Below are 22135 nucleotides of genomic sequence, written 5' to 3'. Positions count from 1 at the left end.
ATATGCACTTATAGACTCAATTACGAATTACGAGAACTGCAAATTGTTGCGATAATCGTCACCATGGATATTAAACGATGTGTAACCCTAAAACCTGACTAAATTCAACAGCGGAATTAACCGTTTTAAGCAATTATACCTACCAAAAGAGCGTTATCTCTTTGGATGGAATTTATCGGGGGCGAATATTCTTAACGGTAAAGTATGGCAGGGAGGTGAAATTTCACTGTTTCAATCCTTTGGTTTTCCTGTGGTTCATTTTCCTTTGAGTTCCTAGTAAGAGGCAGGCAAATATTCTGACGACGAATATCTTTGTGGGTGAATCTTCCGGAGATGTTTTATTTTTATTTTATTTTATTATCCCTCTCTGTGTTTTCCGGAGCGTGAACTTGTAAATGGGAAATGGCAAAATACGAAAAGCATTTTTAGAGAGAGAGAGATCTACTTACGGGACACAAAAACAATATAAGATTTCTAACACATGTTACACCAGCCATTCCTTATGAAGATCAAAAACGATTAGCTCATGGCCTTAAAACATTGGAACAGTAGGGTATTTTTCTATTTCTATTGTTGCTGTTAAAATAAAATAAAAACGCCGTTTAAAAATAATATTTCCGGAAACGAGTAGTTCTTGAATTTTAAAAAAAGGCACAATCTAAGCCTCAAGCTGTTAAGTTTTCAAGAAAAAATGGCAGATCCTTTTATTATCAATGGTTATGTATATATTGGACAAAACTCTTGACTGATTTAAATCTCCACCACAGGAACCTTGATGAATCGCCCTTGTCACACGATTCTCATAAAATAAAAGCCGATGAAGTAAAAGGAAAAGCAAGTTCGCGAACTACTTTTGGGCCACGTAAACCAAGCACCACAATGTTATCGGCCGTTTCTGCTCCTCCTCTTATAATATTTAAGGGAAAGAATGTGCGGATCTCTTGATTGCTAGAAAAAGAAAAATGCTCCCCGGGAACTATCCACCCAGCTGGATGCAGACAAATATTTGTTACCTATACTTTTCTTTTAATTTATAATTAACAGTATATGATGACGACAGTGAAAATTTCAGGTGACAATCATATATGCTCAAAATCCTTACAAATCACCTCTCCCCTAACAATAATAATAAACTTCATAACACCGTATACCTACACCAAATCAAAACCTTTCTTCTAACAAACCTCTCATACTTACTAAATGGACCGTAACGTTCGTACGTTGTAAACTAATCCAGAAAAAATACCGACATTTTAAAGTTATAACAAATATGAGAAATCAAGGCCCAAAATTGAACTAATTGAAATATCGGCCACACTTACCCAAGTTTGCCTTAATCAGTAGGATCATAGAAATGCTACCAAACGAATGATAGAGAAATCACAAAATGACGAAAAAGAAACGAATTCCCGACAGTTACTAACAGTAAATCTCATTTATACATAACCAAAGCGATTTAAACTAAACGTAAATTTACAGAGTAAGGTTTAAAGCAATTAACACACTGCCCGATGTCCAAATGAAATTTTTTAGGAGGCTGAAGTGAAGGACACAAAATGTATGACTTCAGATAGATAGATTACATAAAAAATATAAATAAAAGCCAACCGAAATTACAATAAGCCATATAATTAGTGCGTATAAAGAGAATAAAGGATATTTCCCCCGTCAATGTCAATAAAATCAGTCTATTTTTAACGAAGTGTAGGTACTATAATTGCGAAATGTAATAGACGGTGAGTCTGTATGTCGGAAGCTGCAAGTGCCTGCAATCAAAGTCTTCAGCTTTGATAGTTCTCCTTTCTGTTCGATTTCGTATCTCTGTCTGTCTTACAGAATTGTAACGTGGCGAATTTGGAGAAGGCCTATTTCTTACACGCAATACCAATATGCATTCTTTTTTCGAAAAATCAACGGTTTACGTCACGACCGAAGGTAAGTCACGATTTTCAAGCATAAACAGGAGGAGAAGTTGCATTAAGCTTTGATGAACTCTGTAATATGCAACGCTTACTAATAATACATGATAATAAGAATCTCCTTGCTAATGTTACGCCTGTTTGTATAAAAAAACTCAAAATGTAAATTATAGGTCATAATTATTTATTCACGTCGGTGTATCCGGAGTGACTTAACGTTTTATAAACGTGATAAAGAAACAATAGCTGAATCACATCTTAAATTGTCATTTTTTAGAAAGGCGTTCAGAAAATGACATAATTTAAAAGAGTTGCGAAGTCATCCTGTCTGAATAGTTACGACCAGGAACTGCCTCTTGGATGCGAATTAAATTTTCCAACTGACATATTAAATAAGTTATATATAGTCTTGTCGCCATATATTTTTATAAAACCAATTTGAATTTTCAACGACCCGAAACACCAACTTCACCAATGCGTTTGCCGCTTAAAAATTTCCTTTTTTTCAATAAGGGTAGATTTTCCCTTTAAGAGAATATCCAACCAAGCGTTTCGCGTCTATTCGTGTTTAGCTTACCCCCGTTTTGATAAATAGCCACTTTTCAGTGTCAAAGAAGTGTCTTGTTTGAATATCGTGAGGCTGAGGTCTTTATAGTGTCGTCTCATTTCAAGACATTAACAAAATTCTAGCAGCCCTGAAAAACGATCCTATTGTTTGTTTACAATATCAATAATTGTATCACTTGCAAATTGATAAACCATCGTTACTCTTACCACCGGAACACGCTGCGTCTGCTCTCAGCGCCAGTATAACGTTTGTGAGAAAAAATAATAAAAATAAATATAACATTTTCGGTGTCTCGCCCCGACCAGTTGAGATCAATAGTAAAAATTAGTGCATTGCAAGATTTCCATTTTGGTGATGATGTGCCTCCAGAGAAAAGTCTATACGCAACAGGTTTATTATATCTACAGCAAAAAATTGCCACAAAATGGGAATATTTACAATAAGTTACTAACTTTAGGTGCACTCTTTGCTGACATATATGGTATTTCATTGCCATCTACAGCAGAATCAAAATGATTTTCGTTGCACTTATTTTTTCGCAAACATAATAAATGAGCCTAGGTTTGTCATGTGGCAACAATTTCCACAGAACTACGGTATTAAAACATTTTAATTTTGGGGATCGTGAGACCCAGTTATAACATTTTGGATATCTATGCATTACGGCTTGAGAATCAAAATTTGCATTATGCGCAAAATAAGCTCAAGAATAAGGTATTACACATTTTCACCTTTTAAATTAGCTATTTTCCCTTTCGATTTAGGGGAACGTGTTTTTGTCGTTAATCACAAATTTCATTCTATTACGCTTATTTTAATTTATGTTGCGTACATGGGGTAAAAGTGGGAGAGAAATCGTTGCTGCTAAAAAGCAAATCTAATAACATGGAGGGTTCACATAATTGGAAAAGAAGGTGCAACTCACTAGGTCAAAATAGGCGTTCTTAAGTATACAAGCGATCGATATTTCCGTCCTCGGTGTACGGTAAATTTTCATAAGAATTGACAAAGTTTAATTACAAGTTTTCGTAAGAGCGGCGAATAAATCCATCCCCTATTTTATAAGCCGGAAACCGTGTTTCTCATAACTCAGGGTTTGTTAACCCTCAATACAAATTCTAGCACGGCGGTATAAAAGCTGTGACATATTGATATCGCATTTAGATGCCAATAAAAAATACCGCAAAGTGTTTCATAATGTATCTCACTTGTTACTGTTTTAGGGCATAGGATCTTGATACATTGGTAAAGGGAAATAAGGGTGAATTGGGAGGTCGATGCGATCTACTCTCAATCATGGCTATTTTTCCCTAGCTGCACGTTTGGCGGTTAAGAGATTCCATCATTCCGATCAGTGTGGCACTCCTGAGGGCCGTCGTAGTCACAGGTGAAAGATGCCAATGGCATCCTGAATAGACAAGCAGGCCCCTGTTCAACAAGAGACTACTTTCTTTTCACTTATGCAAAAAAAGCTTATTTTCGACTAATTTCGGCATTCGATAATTTAAGAAGAAAAAAACGGTTGCCTCTTAATTGTTCCTTAAATCAATGTACAAAAGAAATACCCACTTTCAAGGTACGTGGTGGTAAGGTCGTCGTTATTTTAGATGTGGCCCATCAAATATAATGATCTATTGTTTCAGTTACGTAAATATTACGTAATATCGTCGTGCTTTGATTATTATTTCAAATTACTGACCTTCTAGACGAAACATACTTCCCCGATTTAGAGTTACCTTTATTTACAAACATGGATCTTATTTACGAATCCCACTTTAAATATTTATACTACAAAGATTATGTAATAAATTAACGTGAACGAGATGTTTACATTCGAATGGGATCAAAAATTAGTGTCTAATTTTAACATCACTCAATGTAAAGTACAGTTAATGAACTCTAACAAAAGGCAATTATAATGCCTTTGCAAGATGAACACGATGGATAACGTATAAACCACCAACCCAGAGACAATTTAAATCTTCCGTGAACAAGGGAGACAGGCCAAAGGTCACGCCATCGCCCACTAAATCTGCACTACAACCCATTATGAGGGCCGAAACGATGGACCCCCTACATGCAACGTGTTGTCTCAACTTCATTCTCGAGTTACTGCCGGATTCTTAATATATAAAACTGTAAATGAAGATGTTTTTTATTTCCTTTTCAAATACTCGTTTGCTTTTGAAACCGACGAACGCCGTTAAAATACTAATTAAGGTTACTGCGTTTTATTAAGTAACTACAAAAAAACTTCGCCGTGCAAATTTCGCATTTTGTCTACTTTCGAGTCTGGAGGCTTTGATTTCATTTTGGAAATTATTCATTCTTTTTAAGATTTCAGTTCACTTCAACCGACGTCTCTGAAACTCTTTGGATGTTCAATAATTAATAAGTTTTTTGTTAATTATTTTATTAGTAAAGTAAAAGTTGTGTGTATGTACTTACGGGTAACGGGGTATCGTTGTAGTGAGATCGAAAATTATGCCGTGATGTATGTGGATTATTATTTTGCTGTGGCAAACTTCAGCCGTCACAATCGATATTCAGCAAAGTGAATTTTTTAAATGAAATCCTGCTTTTTTAAATTTTTGGTAACAACGCTTCCGTTAACAACAATAAAACTACCAGCAGTGCGGACTTCACTACGGTTGAATCTAAAACAAGTAGATTATCTATAAATTTTCCGGTAGTTCTAAATTTTTGATATGTTGTCTAACATTATAGTGTTTAAAATTCAAAATGTAGCTGTTAATTTTCTACTTTTTGCATCAACTCCCAATTACGTTCTTACGGTGTCATTATGTACTCTGTCCCTGCGAGTTATTCCTTTTAGGCTCCTGAGGTGCTCCTGAGGTATTTCATCTCCATAGCCTGAATCATGCTCTTTAGTGCTGTATTCAATTTCCAGGTCTCAGTTCCTAACAGAAGTATTGGCCTATATATTGTTCTGTACACTACCATCTTTGTTCCTTTACTAATTTCCCTACTCCGCAGAAAGTTTTTACTTAACAAATGGTATAGTCAGGCAGCACTGCTAATTCTATTATCCACCTTAACGTCAACATCAATCTCTTTGGATTGGCACTTAGTATTTATATACATTCACTTGTTCAATATTTTGTTGGTCCAGTTGTAAATGAGTGATTTTGTATGTTTATTTTTATGTTACTTTTCGGTAATTCTCCTCCATGTTTCCAAGTTTGTTTTTAGTCCATTTTCATTTTTTGCACATATTAAGTTGTCTGCAAAAAGACACTCCGGAAGTTCCACTGTTCTCTGTTGACTATACTCCACTGTCACTTTTTAGTGCACTTTCACTTTCAAAAAATAAAAAGTGCACTTTTGCGCTCCTTATGTCTGTCTGCCTGAGTCACAAAGGCTCCGGAACTACACTACTTACAGACTTGGTTTTGGCGTCATTCGATCAGAAATTAAAAATTATTTCATGTTTGTACGTTATAGAATGAAATGTCCATAAGGGCTATTAAAACCGAAAAAATAAATTTGAATAATTTATTTATTTATTTTATTTTATTTGTAATAGTGTTTGTGGACATTAGTAATGGCATCACAAGCAGAGATGACAGATTAGAATATATGTTTCATCTGCAATAAGGATCTGGAAGGAGTCCCGTCCTGTACATACTTTTTGTAAATCAGCTAAAAAAGTGCAAGTAGCGTAATTTTCTGCGATCTCATCAGACTCTTCAGTAAGGTTCATTTTTTGGTCGATTTCAGACAAGTGGACTTTTTTTATATTTTAGAAGCTATATTTCTTGGTGGTTTTTCCACTGTACCTCTTAATATTATCAAAGTAGCATGATTTTTCTCAGTAGCTCTGATGCTATAATCTTTCATAAATGTGTATTTTTCGGTCGACCTAAAACAAGTTGGCATTCCATCATAGCGTCAAGACTATACCTTTTTCGTATTTTTTTAAAATTTTTATTTTGGTCTTTATTTATGAGTGGGCGGGGATTCAGCCAAGGCTGCTCTAGCAACCCAATCCACTGTACATTTACAAATATCCATGCCTGAACCCGGATTCGAACCAAATTGATTGAACGAAATTAATCGTCTAAGGAAAATTCTATGAGACAAAATTCAATTTTTATTTCCCATTATGCTCGTAATTTATTGACCAAAGTTTAAGAAATTGGTGTTGATCAGAATGTTGTCAAAACTGCGGCAATGGAATTTTACAGAAAGGGTGTTTTCATTAATGAAAAAAATATGGACCAGCGAAAAAACTTAACAGACCGGACATTACACTTTTTTGCTAATTTTTATAAATAAATATCACCTAGAAGAATATTTGCAGTTTTTAATTAATTAATTTATCTTTGGTGACTAGTAATTTGATTAGAAAGGCAATTAAAAATTACGATTAGGGAATGCAATACCGGGATTGCGGGATCCCGAAATACCGGGATCCCGCAGCATTTTTGCGAGATTAATCCCGCACATAAATGGAGCGGGATCCCGCGGGATTTGCGGGACTGAGGAATTTGTCGACCAAGGGGACGACTTAAATAATTGTTAAACTTTTTTTCTTAAAAATGTACTATGATTTTTGAGGCACTTTAGAAGACTTTTTGTGCTTTACAGGTAAGGTTTTTTTGAGTTCTAAGTTAGACCGAAGGTACTTTTTTGTTAAATATTGTGATAATTAGCGATTAATTTTAATACAGAAGTTAACCGCACAAAATTGCTTATTTGCCAATTTAATTAAAGTTTTGCGAGATCCCGCAAATTCCGGGATCCCGCGGGATTAACATCTAACAATCCCACAAATACCGGGATTGAGATTTTGCTGCGGGATTGCATTCCCTAATAACTACGTATAGTTACTTCTTGCACTGGAATCTAAATTTACATTTTACGGAAAAATTCAAGTTGTTGCCATACAGTAGAATAGTAAAAAGGAATTGAATTTCTAATAAACGGCCAGTTCATTAATACAGGTTTTGAACTTTTTCGAACAATCATAGCTAACTTACAACCGATATTGAGGTTAAATGATTAATTTTAAAGCAAAAATAATTCACTATTCAAGAGGGCTACTACAATGAAATTGAATACTTCAATTGACCTTGCATTCGTTCTTAACTTTACTTTGTAATGGGACGCCAAAATCCCTTAGGTCGCAACCTTGGGTTGGCGGTTCTTGCAAAACCGCAAAAAAAGTTTCAACCAAAGCTCTAATGGTCACCAACATATTAATTCTAGATTTGTAATGTATTCATTCAAGACAAGGAAGTAAATTTGGAGAACTAATTAGAAACATAAATTACATCTCTGTTGATAATGGAAATAAGGAATACATAGTTTCGTAACTTGTTAAAGGCGGCGTCCTAGAAATATACAAATGATGTTATCCGACTCTTGCCAGACGTGAAATTAGTTTAAAGAACGAAACCCGAACTAGATTTAGTTTAGAAGTTTACACTTCGGACTTTTTAAAACGAGAATCCTGCTTTGTTTATTGAGTATTGTCTTCTGGCGAATAATTTTCTCGTTAAGGAGTTCTCATTTAAACAGTTTTAGATTAAAATAGAGAAACATCTTGACGGGAAGCCCCATTTGTACGTAAATTCCACTTGTTGTTTTACTTTCGTGTTTGTAGGAGTAGGTACAAGTATTTATTTATCACGACAGTTTATTAAAATCTAATTCTACTCTTTTTTACAGATCTGTTTTAACGGACCTTAACACAATGAGCAGGAGGTCTGACCTGCAGAGGGTACTGCTTGTTCTCCTGCTCTTCTGCTGTGTAAATATTTCCATAGTATCTTCTACAGGTAAGTTGTAATAATTATATCCTTTTTTAGGATTATTTTCATTAAATTTTGATTATACGAGAATACTTTGGAAAGTGACATCGTATCGTATGAAATGGTGATTATGTATGGAGTCTTATCCAACAGTTGTTTTATAGTACTTGTTAATATTTTAGAATTTAGAGTAGAATAAGCTCTTGAGATAGGTACTAGTAAAAAATAATGCGTAGGTTTTGCTCAATACAAGGTGAGCGAGGGAAAGCTTGTACACAGTGCAGTTAAACAAAAAATTATTGTTTTATTTCTTCAACTAACTTAGAATAATATGCAATTTAGGTTTTCTAAAAAGAAACGCTTCAGTCTAAAATCTAAATCATTAATGAAAAATAATGTCGTCAAGATGACGTCCGTTTTTCTCACGAAGGCGATTAGAAAATTTGTCCATGCATCTCTGAATCATTTCTGCGGAAATGGCAATGGTTCGTGACCCATTTTAAAATGGTATTCGTGGTTGGCACGGTTCCTCGACTTCCGACGTTGAACGAAAAGTGTCGGTGTGTCACTGTCCCAGGCTCCATAGCTACTGAAATCAGAAATGGTAAGTTTTAGGCCTTTAGGGGGTGCGCGGCAGCTATCCTAAAAACATTCGTCTGCTCTGGGTCAGCGTTACAGCCGTCGCAAAAACGTCACACCTCCCTGGCTCACCCTGTACGTGCTGCAGGAAAGTTTCTTAAAATGCTGTAAAACTGAACGAACAACTTGTGTTGGCTCTCCCAGTTCAAGTGGCCGAACCTTTGTGTTCGTAAGAATAAATCTAGCATTCGTCGACCTCGACAGTCAACTCTCTTCTTGGATGGTATTTTAATACAAAAAGCTAAATGAAGTCAATCGATGCGTTACTTTGAATCTAAGCCACTATTAAGATCATAAAATGGTCGTGGCGCGGAAATGTTAACAAGAAAATGTTCAGAGAAAATTTTACGGCTATTCAAATTGAAAAAAATTGATGCCCCTACAATTGCTAGATCCCAGATGGCCCAAATTCGCCGCGTAGCATGTACGAAATTATGTAAACGGAGTTCATACATTAATCACCATTATCGAATCCCTTATATTCTATTTATGAATGCGAATCAGCGTTTTAGAAAGTCTAATATATCAACAAACCAAAATGAACGGGTTGTTTCGATTGATCGTTAAAAGGCAAAAGATATTTACTTTGAGAACCATATTCTCCTTCCTTTTTATGTACATATCCCGGTTCATTATACATATATTAGATAGTGATTAATGCAAATTTACATAGGGGGCAAACGGAGATGCTATAGGAAATTTAATTAAGTTAAAAGGGTTGGTAGGTATAAAGAAGTAATTTGGAAAGATATGGTTTGAATAGGGAACAAAGTTGATTTCTATAGAAACGTGGGGAAAATGTATACAAATTTGATTTCCGACGAATTCTGACTGCTGAAAGCGCTGTTATCGCCCTTTACAGGTGTAGGTTTTGATGCGCGTGCTGTAACTGCGAGCTTTTGTTTCAGGATATCCGGGAACGTTACAACAGTGAAATATATTCTGAATGTACTTTACAACATCCTGTTAATTGCGTTGTTGCTCGTCCAACTTTGTATTAAGATCTAAATACAATGCAATTTAGGACTGCACGCAAACAGTGAAACGAGTAAAGTTTTACTTCTGAATCCAGCTAGCAAATTTATATATCCGTCCTCGAAAACAAATTTTATTTGTCTCTGTTATGAATGATTGCCTCTGAAACATTTACAATTTCGTAAGGTAATTAAAAGTGAAGACGCTCACAAGGGATTACTTTTAGATTATTTCTTTGTGGGATATGACAATACCTAACCTTGTATATTGATGGAGATGGATAGCATGAATGATTGAAAAAACGATCCTTTCATCTGTAAGACGCGGACGTCATCTAATCAGATTTACGCCAATTCAGATTTCATCTTGTCAATCGACTTGCTTGAATTCTCGATTTGCATTGCCCTTTGTTGTAATTTGCTTTGTCACTCTCTCGGCCTTTCAGCATATTACCCTTATCACACACATCACATCAATGTTCACGTTTGAAAATGACACTTCAGGCCACGTACAATATTTCGAAATTTGGAATTGGTTTACTTAATAAGCAAATCAGGATTGTCTTATTGTCGCATAGTAATTCACAAATGTATGGCTAACTTTCACAGCACCATACCACATTCAATCAACAACAAAGCTGTTATATTATTGAGATGTGTATAACTTTTAATTTCAACACATGACGCTAGTGTGAGAAGTTATAGTTGTTATAGTGTTAGCAGAAAAAATTTAGCGATGTTATCACAATAAAAGCAGCACTAATTTGTACCGGAAACCAAAGTACAGACAGACAGAACGGCAGACCGATATAATAGAGATTTGTTCAATTCGGATCCCTGGTGCTTCAAATCGTGCGGGTGGTAAAAACACATCAACCTAATATGCATGGTGTAGAATCTAAGATCCCTCACACCATAACTCTTTTACCTAAAAGATACCGAAAAAGTCTTAGAGCAGAATTGTACACAATTACCGTTGCCATGTTATTAAATAATTTTGACCACCAGGGGCATGCTGTATTCCAGTGGCATAGCAAACTTTTTTTTAATGGAACACCCCATATTTTTTGCAGATTTGGAAAGTAGTTAAAAAGTAGTTTTTTTTAATGTAACATGGATACCCATTACTTTAACGATTTCACTGTTATAACATTGTTTTTTCTAAGTTGCGCCGGCGACGACGTTTTACATTGAGCCTAAGACCTTTTCACTGTGACCTAATTTTTTATAGGTACTTTATCGAAAAACTAATATTTGTGATTGATCTCTGCCAATGTCATCTTTTTTAACTTTCAAATGGCACTCCCCTCACCAAATTACAGATCGATATAGCCAAAACTATAAAATTTTAACTGATACAAACAAAACCACAGATTACATAATAATATTTTTCGTACTTCCGAGACTAAAGTGACAACTTCACTCCATTATAACAAGTACTGAAATTTGGACGAAAATCCCGGAAGGATGAAATTACTAACAAGGCAATTTCAGTAGGTTGTTCTACATTCTGTATGTGGCACTACTTCTTAAACGCATCGTACTGCTGCTCATATAGTTTTTTTGGATTTCGGTGGTATCAATTCTTTACCTACTTTGGCTGCTTTTTATCAAAATGAAATAAACCTTTGTCACCCACGATCAAAATTATGACACTAGCAATGACAGTTTCCAAATTATTTTTGTTACCATAGCATAGGGTTTGTCGTACCAACGCAACGTTCCTATGGTAACTTGTTAAGCAGCGATTTTTTGAAAGAACGCGTTATCTAACACATACATATTAAGTGTTTCAGTTTCGGAAGTACGAAAAATATCGTATATACCTTGCGACTGAAGTAGTAGTCTTAATCCCTCAGGTAAATTATGGCCCGACCGAAGGGAGGGCTATAAACTTTACCTTCGGGATTAAAAATGCTACTTTAGTCCCGCGGTATATAATGTACTATTGTGTCTAAAGTCTAAAAAATTTAACAAAATCTGGTTAACATGCAACATGTAAAAAAGCGGGGTAGATTTCCAACTACAAAAATTGAAAATGAACACGAACAAAGGGGTAAGCGACTTTTGTAGCGAACCTCGAGAAGGAAAAGGGAATTGGCCACTGCTAATCAGGCGAAACGGGTCTCAGGCACTGGCGGGTACGATCATTTTTCTCTTGGCAAAGAACAATACTTATACACAAATGATATTTGCATAAAACAGTAAATGAACTGAAAAGATCGTTCACTCTCACACTTAACGCACTTAATGAAATAATACAGTGATAATATCACACATATAAATAAGATTCCTTTTTAGCGCATTTCCACAAAAATATAAAAAAATGCGCTATTGTGGCCACTTTGTCCGTCCGTCCGTCCGTCCATTCGTCCTCTCGTTTTGCGACGCTACTAGTTCTTTATCTTAAGAGCTATTGTTCTACTTTTTTCGCTATTTGGTTCGTTATGGTGTCGAGTCTTGCACCAAGGAAGGAATTTTTTCTGTACCGCTTACAAAAAAAGTTATTGTAAAAAAAACACAAAACCGTTTTTTACATGTTCCATAATTTTATACTTTTGCCGTTTATTAACGATCCTAGAGATCGTTTATAATTTTGCATTGCTGTCTGTCGTCTGCCTGTTGGTCTGTCCGTCTGTTCCTTTTTTTTTTTTATTGCCTTTATTTTATAGTGGGCGGAGTGTTAGCAATTTGCTACTCTTCCCACTCAACCCACTATACAATCACAAACAGCCATGCCTTACCTGGGATTCGAACCCAGGACCCTTGTGTCTATCTGTCCGTGTGAACGATAACTTTGTTTAGAAATGTCCGATTGCTTTTACATCTCCGTTAGTTATGAACTGAATTGCATGAAATTCAATATGGGCATAGCTTTAGCCATATAATACGCAATGCCAAAAGTTGAGTCGAATCGATTCAAAATTCACAGTGCCCTTTTCGCATCTCGACCATTTATAAACCGAATTGTAAACTTTTTTAATTATAAAAGTATTTAAATGAAATTTGATACATAGCCACTTGGAATAAATGAAAATCAAACGCCAGTTTCAAAATTTGGTTTTGCGCATGCGCAGTGCCAACTTTTTTATTTATGGAAGAATTTAAGCGAAATTTGATACATAGGCACATGGAATAAAGGAAAATCTAGCGCCAGTTTCAAAATTTTATTTTGCGCATGCGCAGTGCCAACTTTTTTATCTATGGAAGCATTATTATTATTATATATTATATTATATTTAAGTGAAATTTGATATTTAGGCGCTTGGAACAAAGGAAAATCTAACATTAGTTTCAAAATTTAGGTTTGCGCATGCGCAGTTCCAACTTTCTTATTTAGAAAAAGCATTGAAATGAAATTCTTCTCATAAACTGAAATTGAAGTAGCACGTCAACAATGGATTGCCCATGTGCAACGCTATCTTTCATATTTGTGGCCGGATTTTTACGATTTTAACAGAAGTTGCATCTTACAAATGGGAAATGAATGCAAGTGGAAATGCGCTTTATGTAAATCGTTTACGATTACTTTTTAACTTGTTTTCTACTTGCAGGATGGACAGTGATTTGTAATTAAAATTATCATATCTGGCAATAAACGTAACTGTGCGAAAGATCACTCACTAGTAGGCGGGGTTTCTGACACGAAGGACCAATCTTCAAATGAGTATAACGTGTGTTTGAAAAGTGATTTTAAAAAACTGTTCGACAATTTTGTTCCCTAAGTCAAGTACATACACAACAAATTTCGTGGAATTCTCTCCATTTAAGATGTCTGGGCAAGAATTGCAGTGGAATTTTTCCAATTTTCAAAACCTATTTTCAGATTCGTGATTTTGATGTTCAAAGACCTGGAGATACCAAATTTTGTCCGAATAAGATTTTTTCTCGCACCCCCATTTAAGGGTGCGCCCTTTCGCCGATGAATTTTGCAAAATCGGCAAAGGCATACCCCAAAACCTATTCAAAGACGTGCCACAAGTCTTTGTAACTCGTCTGGTTGCTGAGAAAAAAATTAAAGAAGAAATGCAAGTTTCACTACTTTTATGGGGGAGGCTCCCAAACGAAACACGCTTGACTTTCGGTTTATTTGGAAGAAGCGCTTATTTTGATCCCCTCCAATTCTTTTTTTTTACTTACACCCTGTATTTATAACGACGTAACGCTTTTTTAAACTTGAGTCACAAATGTTATTTAATGACTAAGTGAACAGTTAGGTAGCATTTCAATCGTAATACTAATAACGATTCCATTATATTATTCTGTGGTCATTTATCAATATTGCCTGAACATTTCCTGAGGCAACATGTTAACAACATACGCGGCAATATTAACTGAATATTATGATATCTCACAAACAAAAGCCCTACAACATCGAATTGTAATACCTGACGCTTAATTTCATTTAATGAGTTTAATGCTATGCACAAAACCAACACCGATTCAAAGAGACGAAGCAAAATGCCAATTTGATGCGCTTATACCCGATTTAATTAACGTGTATGGAGAATAAATGTTTACTGAAACTGCGTCGTATCGCGGTTAAATGATTTCTATTTTAAAGCGCACAAAAAATATTTTCATGCTAAAATTCCTTTGATGCTATTTAAAAACGACGAAATTTTATTAATGTCTGCAAACAAGCTGGGTAGATGTAAGCAGCCATAGAAGCGTGCTATCGCTTCAGATATCAGAGAATCAAGTTTGAGGTAACATTTACTAATTAATTAGGTTTCCGCCAATTTCCAAAATGTATAGGTAATGTAGTTACGTTTTGCCTCTTATTATTCGTCGATCCCTTTTTTATTACATTTTTAATAGAATCTGTAACTCTCTAAAATAAAGTGTATTAGAATATATAACCTTTACTTTCAAAACTTATTCAGACCTAAAGTCAGCCTGAAACGCTGCAGGCGAGAAAACACAACATTTAAAATGGAATAATTACCCAAACAACGAAATCATAGAAAGTTATTCTTATTTACTAGTAAACATGCAGAATTATTTTCAAAAACCCATTAATCATTTACTAAATTCTCCAGTCACTGACACAGATAGTATTAGCAAGGGTATTCTTCCCAATTTTATTTTTCTTTGAGTTAAATTGGGATTTATATTGGAAATTTCATATTTTAGTTTTAATAATTTGCACGAAACGTTAATATGAAAATAACATTTTAATTTTTAAAATAAAACAAGGTCCCTGAGACAAAGAAAAGCTTACAGAGCTTGTTTGGACATATTATTCTGCACTCAGGTGGTTGACATTTATATTAAAAAATCTTACATTACTTACCTGACGCTTAACACACAAATACAAATTACTTACAATTTTTTCTTCTAACCCAATAAATAATCCGCTCGTAGAAAGTTTGCCATACTAGGCTGACAGCTTCTAAACTTTACTTTATAAACCTCCAATAAACAACTAATGCATAGTTTGAAGATTGCATTTCTAAATGTTAGATCAATTTTAAGTAATTTTGTAGATTTCAAGGAGCATAATATAATGTCGGCTAAGTATGACATCGTTGGAGTTGCTGAAACATGGTTAAGTCCAAAAGTTCAATCTTCAGCCGTAAGTGTACCTGGATATACGTTTATCCGTAAAGATAGAATTACTAAAACCTGGGGTGGTGGCCTAGGAATGTATATTAAAAACAATATTAATTACACGGTGTTCACAAATTTAGACGATGAAGAAACGTTTGAGCAAGTCTGGGTTAAAATACAATTACATAATAAACACCTAGCGTTAGGAGCAATTTATAGGAAATTACAGTACAATTTGTCAAACTTTATTAATGAATTTGAAAATTGTTTAGCACAAATGACAATTGCTACTGATGATATTGTTTGTATGGGGGATTTTAACTTGGATCTCTTAGACGCTGGCAAACAAGCTTGCTTACATTTTCACAATGTGTTATACGAAGTTGGACTAATGCAAATAATCACAGAACCCACCAGGATCACTGCAGGTTCTTCTACTTTGTTGGACTTAATCATTCTCTCATCTAAGATAAGCGTTGATGATTATGGAACTATTCCTGTGCATCATATTTCGGATCATTCTCTGGTGTTTTGTAAATATCCTGTTAATATAGTCTATCCGAAATCTCTCCTAAAAAGTTATAGGGATTTTAGCAAAATACACAGTTCTGACTTCACCACATACTTGTATTCCCTTGACTGGAATCATTTGTATGAACTTGATAACATTAATGATATTGTAAATTATTTCAATTCGTGTATTTTGTGTATATTTGATATTTTTGCGCCATTGAAAACGGTACGCATAACAAAGTCCAAATCTCCGTGGCTTACAGACAATATTAAGCTCATGATGTCATTGAGAGATGCTGCACTGCACAAATATAAAAGGTCAAAAAATAGTGCGCATTGGGATTATTATAAAAAACTAAGGAACCATACAACTTACGCAGTCAATTCTGAAAAAAAGGCGTATTTAGATCATCACGTTCGCAATAACATCAGATCTCGTAAGCTGTGGAAAGAACTAAAAAGTCTAAATATTTGCTGTAAAGACAAGATTGAAGTTCCCTTGCAACTAAGTAACCCTGATGATATTAATGAAGCCTTCATACCCAAATCTAAAGATCGTGCCGATGAAAAATTAATAAATTTCTATTCGGAGAACACCATGTTTGATTTTCAAACACAACTTAAATTTCAGCAAGTTTCCGACAATGACATTATGAATGTTCTTTATAACATTAAATCTAAGGCTGTGGGTGAAGATGGAATTAGTGTATATACCTATGCTTTTATTGTGCTGTCCGTTTTTGATTCCTCACATAACTTATATAATTAATGTATGTTTACAATCGAACGTGATTCCCGAGGTCTGGAAAATTGCGAACGTAATTCCTATACCTAAAAAAAACAACCCCGCTAGCTACAATGATTTGCGTCCAATTAGTATACTGCCTGTTTTGTCAAAGGTTTTAGAGAAGATAATGGCAAATCAAATCAAGGTTCATTTTCATAAGTACTTGGTGTTACCTAAGATGCAGTCGGGTTTCAGAAGTGGACACAGTTGTTCAACGGCTCTATTAAACATAACAGATAATATACTCACCGCATATGATTTGGGAATGCTCACGATACTAGTCATGCTGGACTTCTCTAAAGCCTTTGACACTATTAATCATGAAATACTATTGAGTATACTGCACTATGTGGGATGTAGTATTGATGCTGGTACTATTATTAGAAATTATCTTTGCAATAGGAGACAGCTAGTGTTGCTAAATGGTCATAAATCTAAAGCTATTCCTTTATGCAGTGGAGTGCCACAAGGTTCCATTTTAGGTCCCTTGCTTTTCATTCTATACACCTCAAATTTCCACAAATGTCTGGAGCATGTAAAGTTTCACCAATATGCAGATGATACCCAGCTATATTATCAGTTTCATGAGTGCAATGTAACACAAGCTGTGGAATATATAAACAACGATATTTGCAAATTGGTGGGAGTATCGGAAACACATGGACTGTACATTAATGCTTCCAAATCGTCGGTAATGCTATTCGGGAGAACTAAAGTTACAGAACGGCAAAAATATGCGGTAAAAATTCGGGTAAAAGACCCTACGTTGTGTGTTCAAGATAAAGTAAGGAACCTTGGAGTGATAATGGATTCTCAACTGCGTTTCAAAGAACAAGTCTCAATAATGATCACAAAAGCATTTATGAACTTAACATTGATATTTAATCATCGCTATAGCATAGGCCAACATCTAAAAATCATACTGTGTGAATCGCTTGTCCTCTCACAGTTCAATTATTGTGATACTCTCTATGGCCCTTGTTTGGATGCAGCTGACAAATATAGAATTCAAAAAATCCAAAATTCGTGCCTTAGATTGATTTATGGTGTAAAGAAGTATGATCGCATCTCTCATAAATTAACCGAAATAAAATGGCTAAACATGGAAAATAGGAGACTTGCGCATGCAGCTACTTTATACCATAAAATAATCATCGAAAAAACACCAACTTATGTTTACGATAAAATCAGATTCAGTTCCAGTCCTAGATTTCCTACCTTAATAACTCCACCTTTACACAAAACCTCCGTCTTCGAACGATCTTTCAGTTACAGCATTGCCAAGCTGTACAACGTATTGCCACACTCTTGCAAAAACCTAAACTCTATAAAATTTAAACAGTATATCCAACGCTTCATACTTGATCGTCAAATATTGCAGCAAACACAGTGCAGTTCTCATGTAAATGTATTCGTCTAATACTAATTCATTAGTTAACAATCTATTCTGTTTTCATTGTTATATAACTGCGACCACACGCTAGCTAAATTCTGTATTGGTATTCTGTCAACCTTAATGTCTTTCGTTCTTTAAATATATATTTATGTAAAATGGGTTAAGTGGAAGAGCAGAAGTAGGAGCTTGGGCGACTACTATCTGAACTTCGCCCTTTTAGTTACTATTGCTCTCGCAATGTACTCACTTGTTTTGCATACTGAATTGATAATATGGGTGCAATATGTAACCAAATAAAGGTATTATTATTATTATTATTATAACACAGAATTAGATGACAGCTGCGTTTTCAATTAAACAAATAGGATCAAATGCCCGAGAATTGAGCGTAAGTACACAAAAATACACGCACTACAATAACAATAACTACAATAATTTCTTTATGAAATATCCAATAAACCGTCGAATTACAGTAGACAAACGCCATCCGGGGGGGGGGGCCAAACGTCTCAATTCCAATATGAAGCGCGCAATTCTTTGAACACCTAATCCCTTAACAGCTATAACACACGCGCATTAATTAATTTTCGCCTGATAAAAAACCTCGCAAACGACCGCATGTGTCTTACTTCTAAAATCTTATCTAAATTGAATAAGTTACAAAATCGTTAAACAAGAATTACGCAATTACAAAATTTCTAAAGGTAAAAATAACAATAAGAGACAAATTCAAATAAAATATAAATAAATTGATATTTACAAGCACATCCAATATCTGAAACGGTGTTCTCAATTTCATTGCGTTTCATCTGTCACATGCCCATCAGGTCCTCCGATGCAAAAATCTTAGAGGTAGTATTACGAGTACTACCAGGTTTTGTTCCCTTATTATATTGCTTAAAGGTCGCTCTACTATAAATTAAACCTAAAGCAAATATGACAGATTGTGCTGTACATTCAAGAAAAATGAATGACAAAGGTTGTGTAGATAGATGTAGAGCAATTGGTTTAATTAACATTTAGTCGAATGTACATGACATTTTATACGGAATTGTCCTACACTCTGGGTTTTAGTAGCATCTTGCTTAAGCGATCCCTTCCTTTATTGACCCTTACGTTGTTATAATTCCTGCATATGAAATACGTGGTATGGCACAAATTTTGATTAATCTTTTAGGGAGAGTTCATCAACCCTTCTCAGTACAACATCTATTAAATTTTCACTCTATTTATTACCGTACAGCGATTACTCCGTAATTCGACAATTAATTCAATTGGTTACATTATGAAACGAACGCGCGTGTAAACATCATTCGTGATTTCCTCATAATTTCGCTGAAATAAATTGAAACCTGCAGAAAAATGTAAGCGTGTCTGGCGCCAATAAAATTTCTGAGAGGTAATAAAAATAAAAAGTTTAATTAGAAGGTCTCAATTTACTGTTCTGTATTCTCTTTTATCATTCGACAAGCTTTTTACGGCTGCATTGGGAAATGGCAATTCAACTTAAATGGTGAGGTGGCATTGCATAGAAATTATATTCAGTCTGGAAATTATTATAAATGTCATTCACTCATTCCTAAAGCTTATATCTTCTAATATATTATTAATTAGTTTGCAACATTTGAGATCTATTTGCAGATGATGTAGTATCTAAAACGTGTTACAGCCCCTGGAGTATTTTGACTTGGTTTTCTGGGATTAGGATCATACTTTAAACTAATGTTAAATTTATAATAAAACACCGAAATTTGTGATGAAAGCAGCTAGTTATTTATGCATACCACTATGAAAGGAGAGGAAATTGTGCAGCATGAATCTCTAAATTTCAGTTAATGTTTATATTGCTTTGTATCATAATAAATAACGCCCATTCGGCATTAGAAAAATAAATCACATCATAATCGACTTAAGAGCTTTCGACACATTAATCATCGAAAAAAACGTAACAAAATATTTTTTATCGGTGTTTTCATAAAAAAAAAGTGTTTATGAAATAATGTCGATCAGCCCACATAAATCTTATAAACGCTAAGTCGCCAAAGCGTAATACGTTATAAAGCTTCCGATATCCAACGCGTTCAAGCGTGTCGTTCTAGCGCTTCTTAATTCTCACGTCGTTTATCGGTAAACAGAACTTTCGTGTTCAATCAATGTCGAAATCAAATTGTTATTCGTGCACTTAATTATTGAATTCCAATTTCCTGAAAATAATTCTTCCCTTAGATCAATATATAGAACCAAGCAAGATCCTTATTACGGAGAAAATTATTATGCTGCAGTAAAAAATGTACTCATAACTTATAAGTATGATATATGCACAAATGCATGGAATCTACATGTAGGTATGTGCTAACAACCTGAATTTTGATAATGGAAATTGATATTACAGATTACTTACTCCGGGTCTTAGGATACACGTTTGGAATAACACAAAGACACCACACGCTTCCATCGTTCAAAATACCGAAAAAAACTACGTCACAGTTAGATGTGGCCATAAAGGTCATACGTCGACCAAGTGATAACTTTAATTTCCAAAAGTAATTGGTCCATATAACGTTTAGATTCATTAGTAAACACCCAAATTCTCATCCAACTCTGTTATGAGCTAAATATTTGCTAACCATCATTTAATAACCCCATGAGAATATGTCGCAGGTTGAAATTATGTGACCAACTAAAGGGCGAAGATGAACTAATATTCACGACTTGGCTAGAAGTTCATATTCAGATTTGCCAGCGATCGCATTGAAAAATCAATACAACTCGCTCGGCCAATGAAACTTTTTGAAGCTGGAGATCTGGTATGGCTGCACAATCCACAGAGACGAAGAGGTCTTTTTCTCCCAAGCTACAAAAGACAATGGGAAGGTCCTATTGAGGTTTGATCAAGAAAATAAATGGACGTGATTATCGTATCAGAATGAACACCGGAAACCGAAAGTTGTCCACATTTAATCGACTCGCAGATTATTCCGACTCCACAACAACGAAGAAGTTAGAGGTATCGAGAAGAGGACGCAGCTTTGGGATCGAGCCAACTTTAAACGATTTATGTCAAATTACGCCCAGCGGAAGAAAGCTCGATTTGGCGTACTCAGGAAATTGTCAAAATATTTTTGAGCTTCCGGTTTAACGGTTTCCATCGCCCATTGTGTCGCCGAAGACTTCGCATGGATAGAGGTTTATAGCTTCCGCTATTCCGGAAAAGATTTGGAAGAAATGGGGCGAGTTTGTTAAGGCAAACCACGAGTGGGGTAAAGTACTGCGCTTGGAAATGCAACGCTCTATTGTTCTACTTGGTCTTCAAAGAAAACGTCAGAAGGCACCCACCTATTGAAAAACCTCTGGTCTGCTTAAAAAGCTTAAAGAAACTCTGGCATTACTATGACATAAATAGCTTGGCGATCCCGAAGATTGGATGTGTTTAGATGGGTTGGACTGGAAATAGTGCGAACCATGTCGAAGGATTTTTAAGAAACACTAGCGTATCGAGATATACAGTATTGCTGCGTTCAACCCACAGGGGACACCCTCCGCAAAACTGTGGACTGTTAACTTTTTCCAGAAAGGTTTTGTCGAGCAGGCTCTGAACTCAAGATCCGGACACGAGGCATTAAAAAGTAATACTAACGCACATCCAGTTTCCTGAACGAGACGTCCAGAATTAGAAGGGGCAGTGTACCGAAATGCTCAGAACATGACGTCGCTTTGGCGCTTCTGGAATTTTCTACGCGCGCGGATATAGGAGATATTCGAGAATTTGTACTGGACTTACATTGCTTGCGTGTATTAATGGTTGCGGACCGAACATTCGCAGGCAGTTTACTATCGAACGAGATCGAGTACGGACCGAAACATGAGCGCGAAAATAACTGATATAAATTTGCGAATTGTGTGTGATAAATAATAATCGATATAAATTGTATCGGTTTTTATTAGTGTTTTAGTTTGTTTAATAAATTATGATATAAATCGAACCCGAATTTTATAAATCACGTTACAT

At 35.2% G+C, this 22135-nt stretch overlaps 1 protein-coding gene across 2 annotated transcripts in view; it reads left to right on the top strand.

Moving 5' to 3' along the window:
- The first annotated feature begins 8186 nt into the window (after window positions 1–8186).
- LOC116167357 (lachesin) overlaps window positions 8187–22135 on the top strand; it is an 84924-nt gene continuing 70975 nt past the window's right edge. For both annotated transcript variants that reach the window (XM_031482706.1, XM_031482705.1), the window contains exon 1: window positions 8187–8291. In XM_031482706.1, coding sequence (XP_031338566.1) covers window positions 8207–8291 — 85 coding nt within the window. In that variant the 5' untranslated portion in view covers window positions 8187–8206. The remainder of the gene's footprint in view (window positions 8292–22135) is intronic.

Source organism: Photinus pyralis, unplaced genomic scaffold (genome assembly GCF_008802855.1).
Source record: "Photinus pyralis isolate 1611_PpyrPB1 unplaced genomic scaffold, Ppyr1.3 Ppyr1.4_LG3b, whole genome shotgun sequence".
Lineage (NCBI taxonomy): Eukaryota > Metazoa > Arthropoda > Insecta > Coleoptera > Lampyridae > Photinus > Photinus pyralis.
Note: the sequence above shows the minus strand (reverse complement) of the source record. Positions and strands in the feature narration are given on the sequence as shown.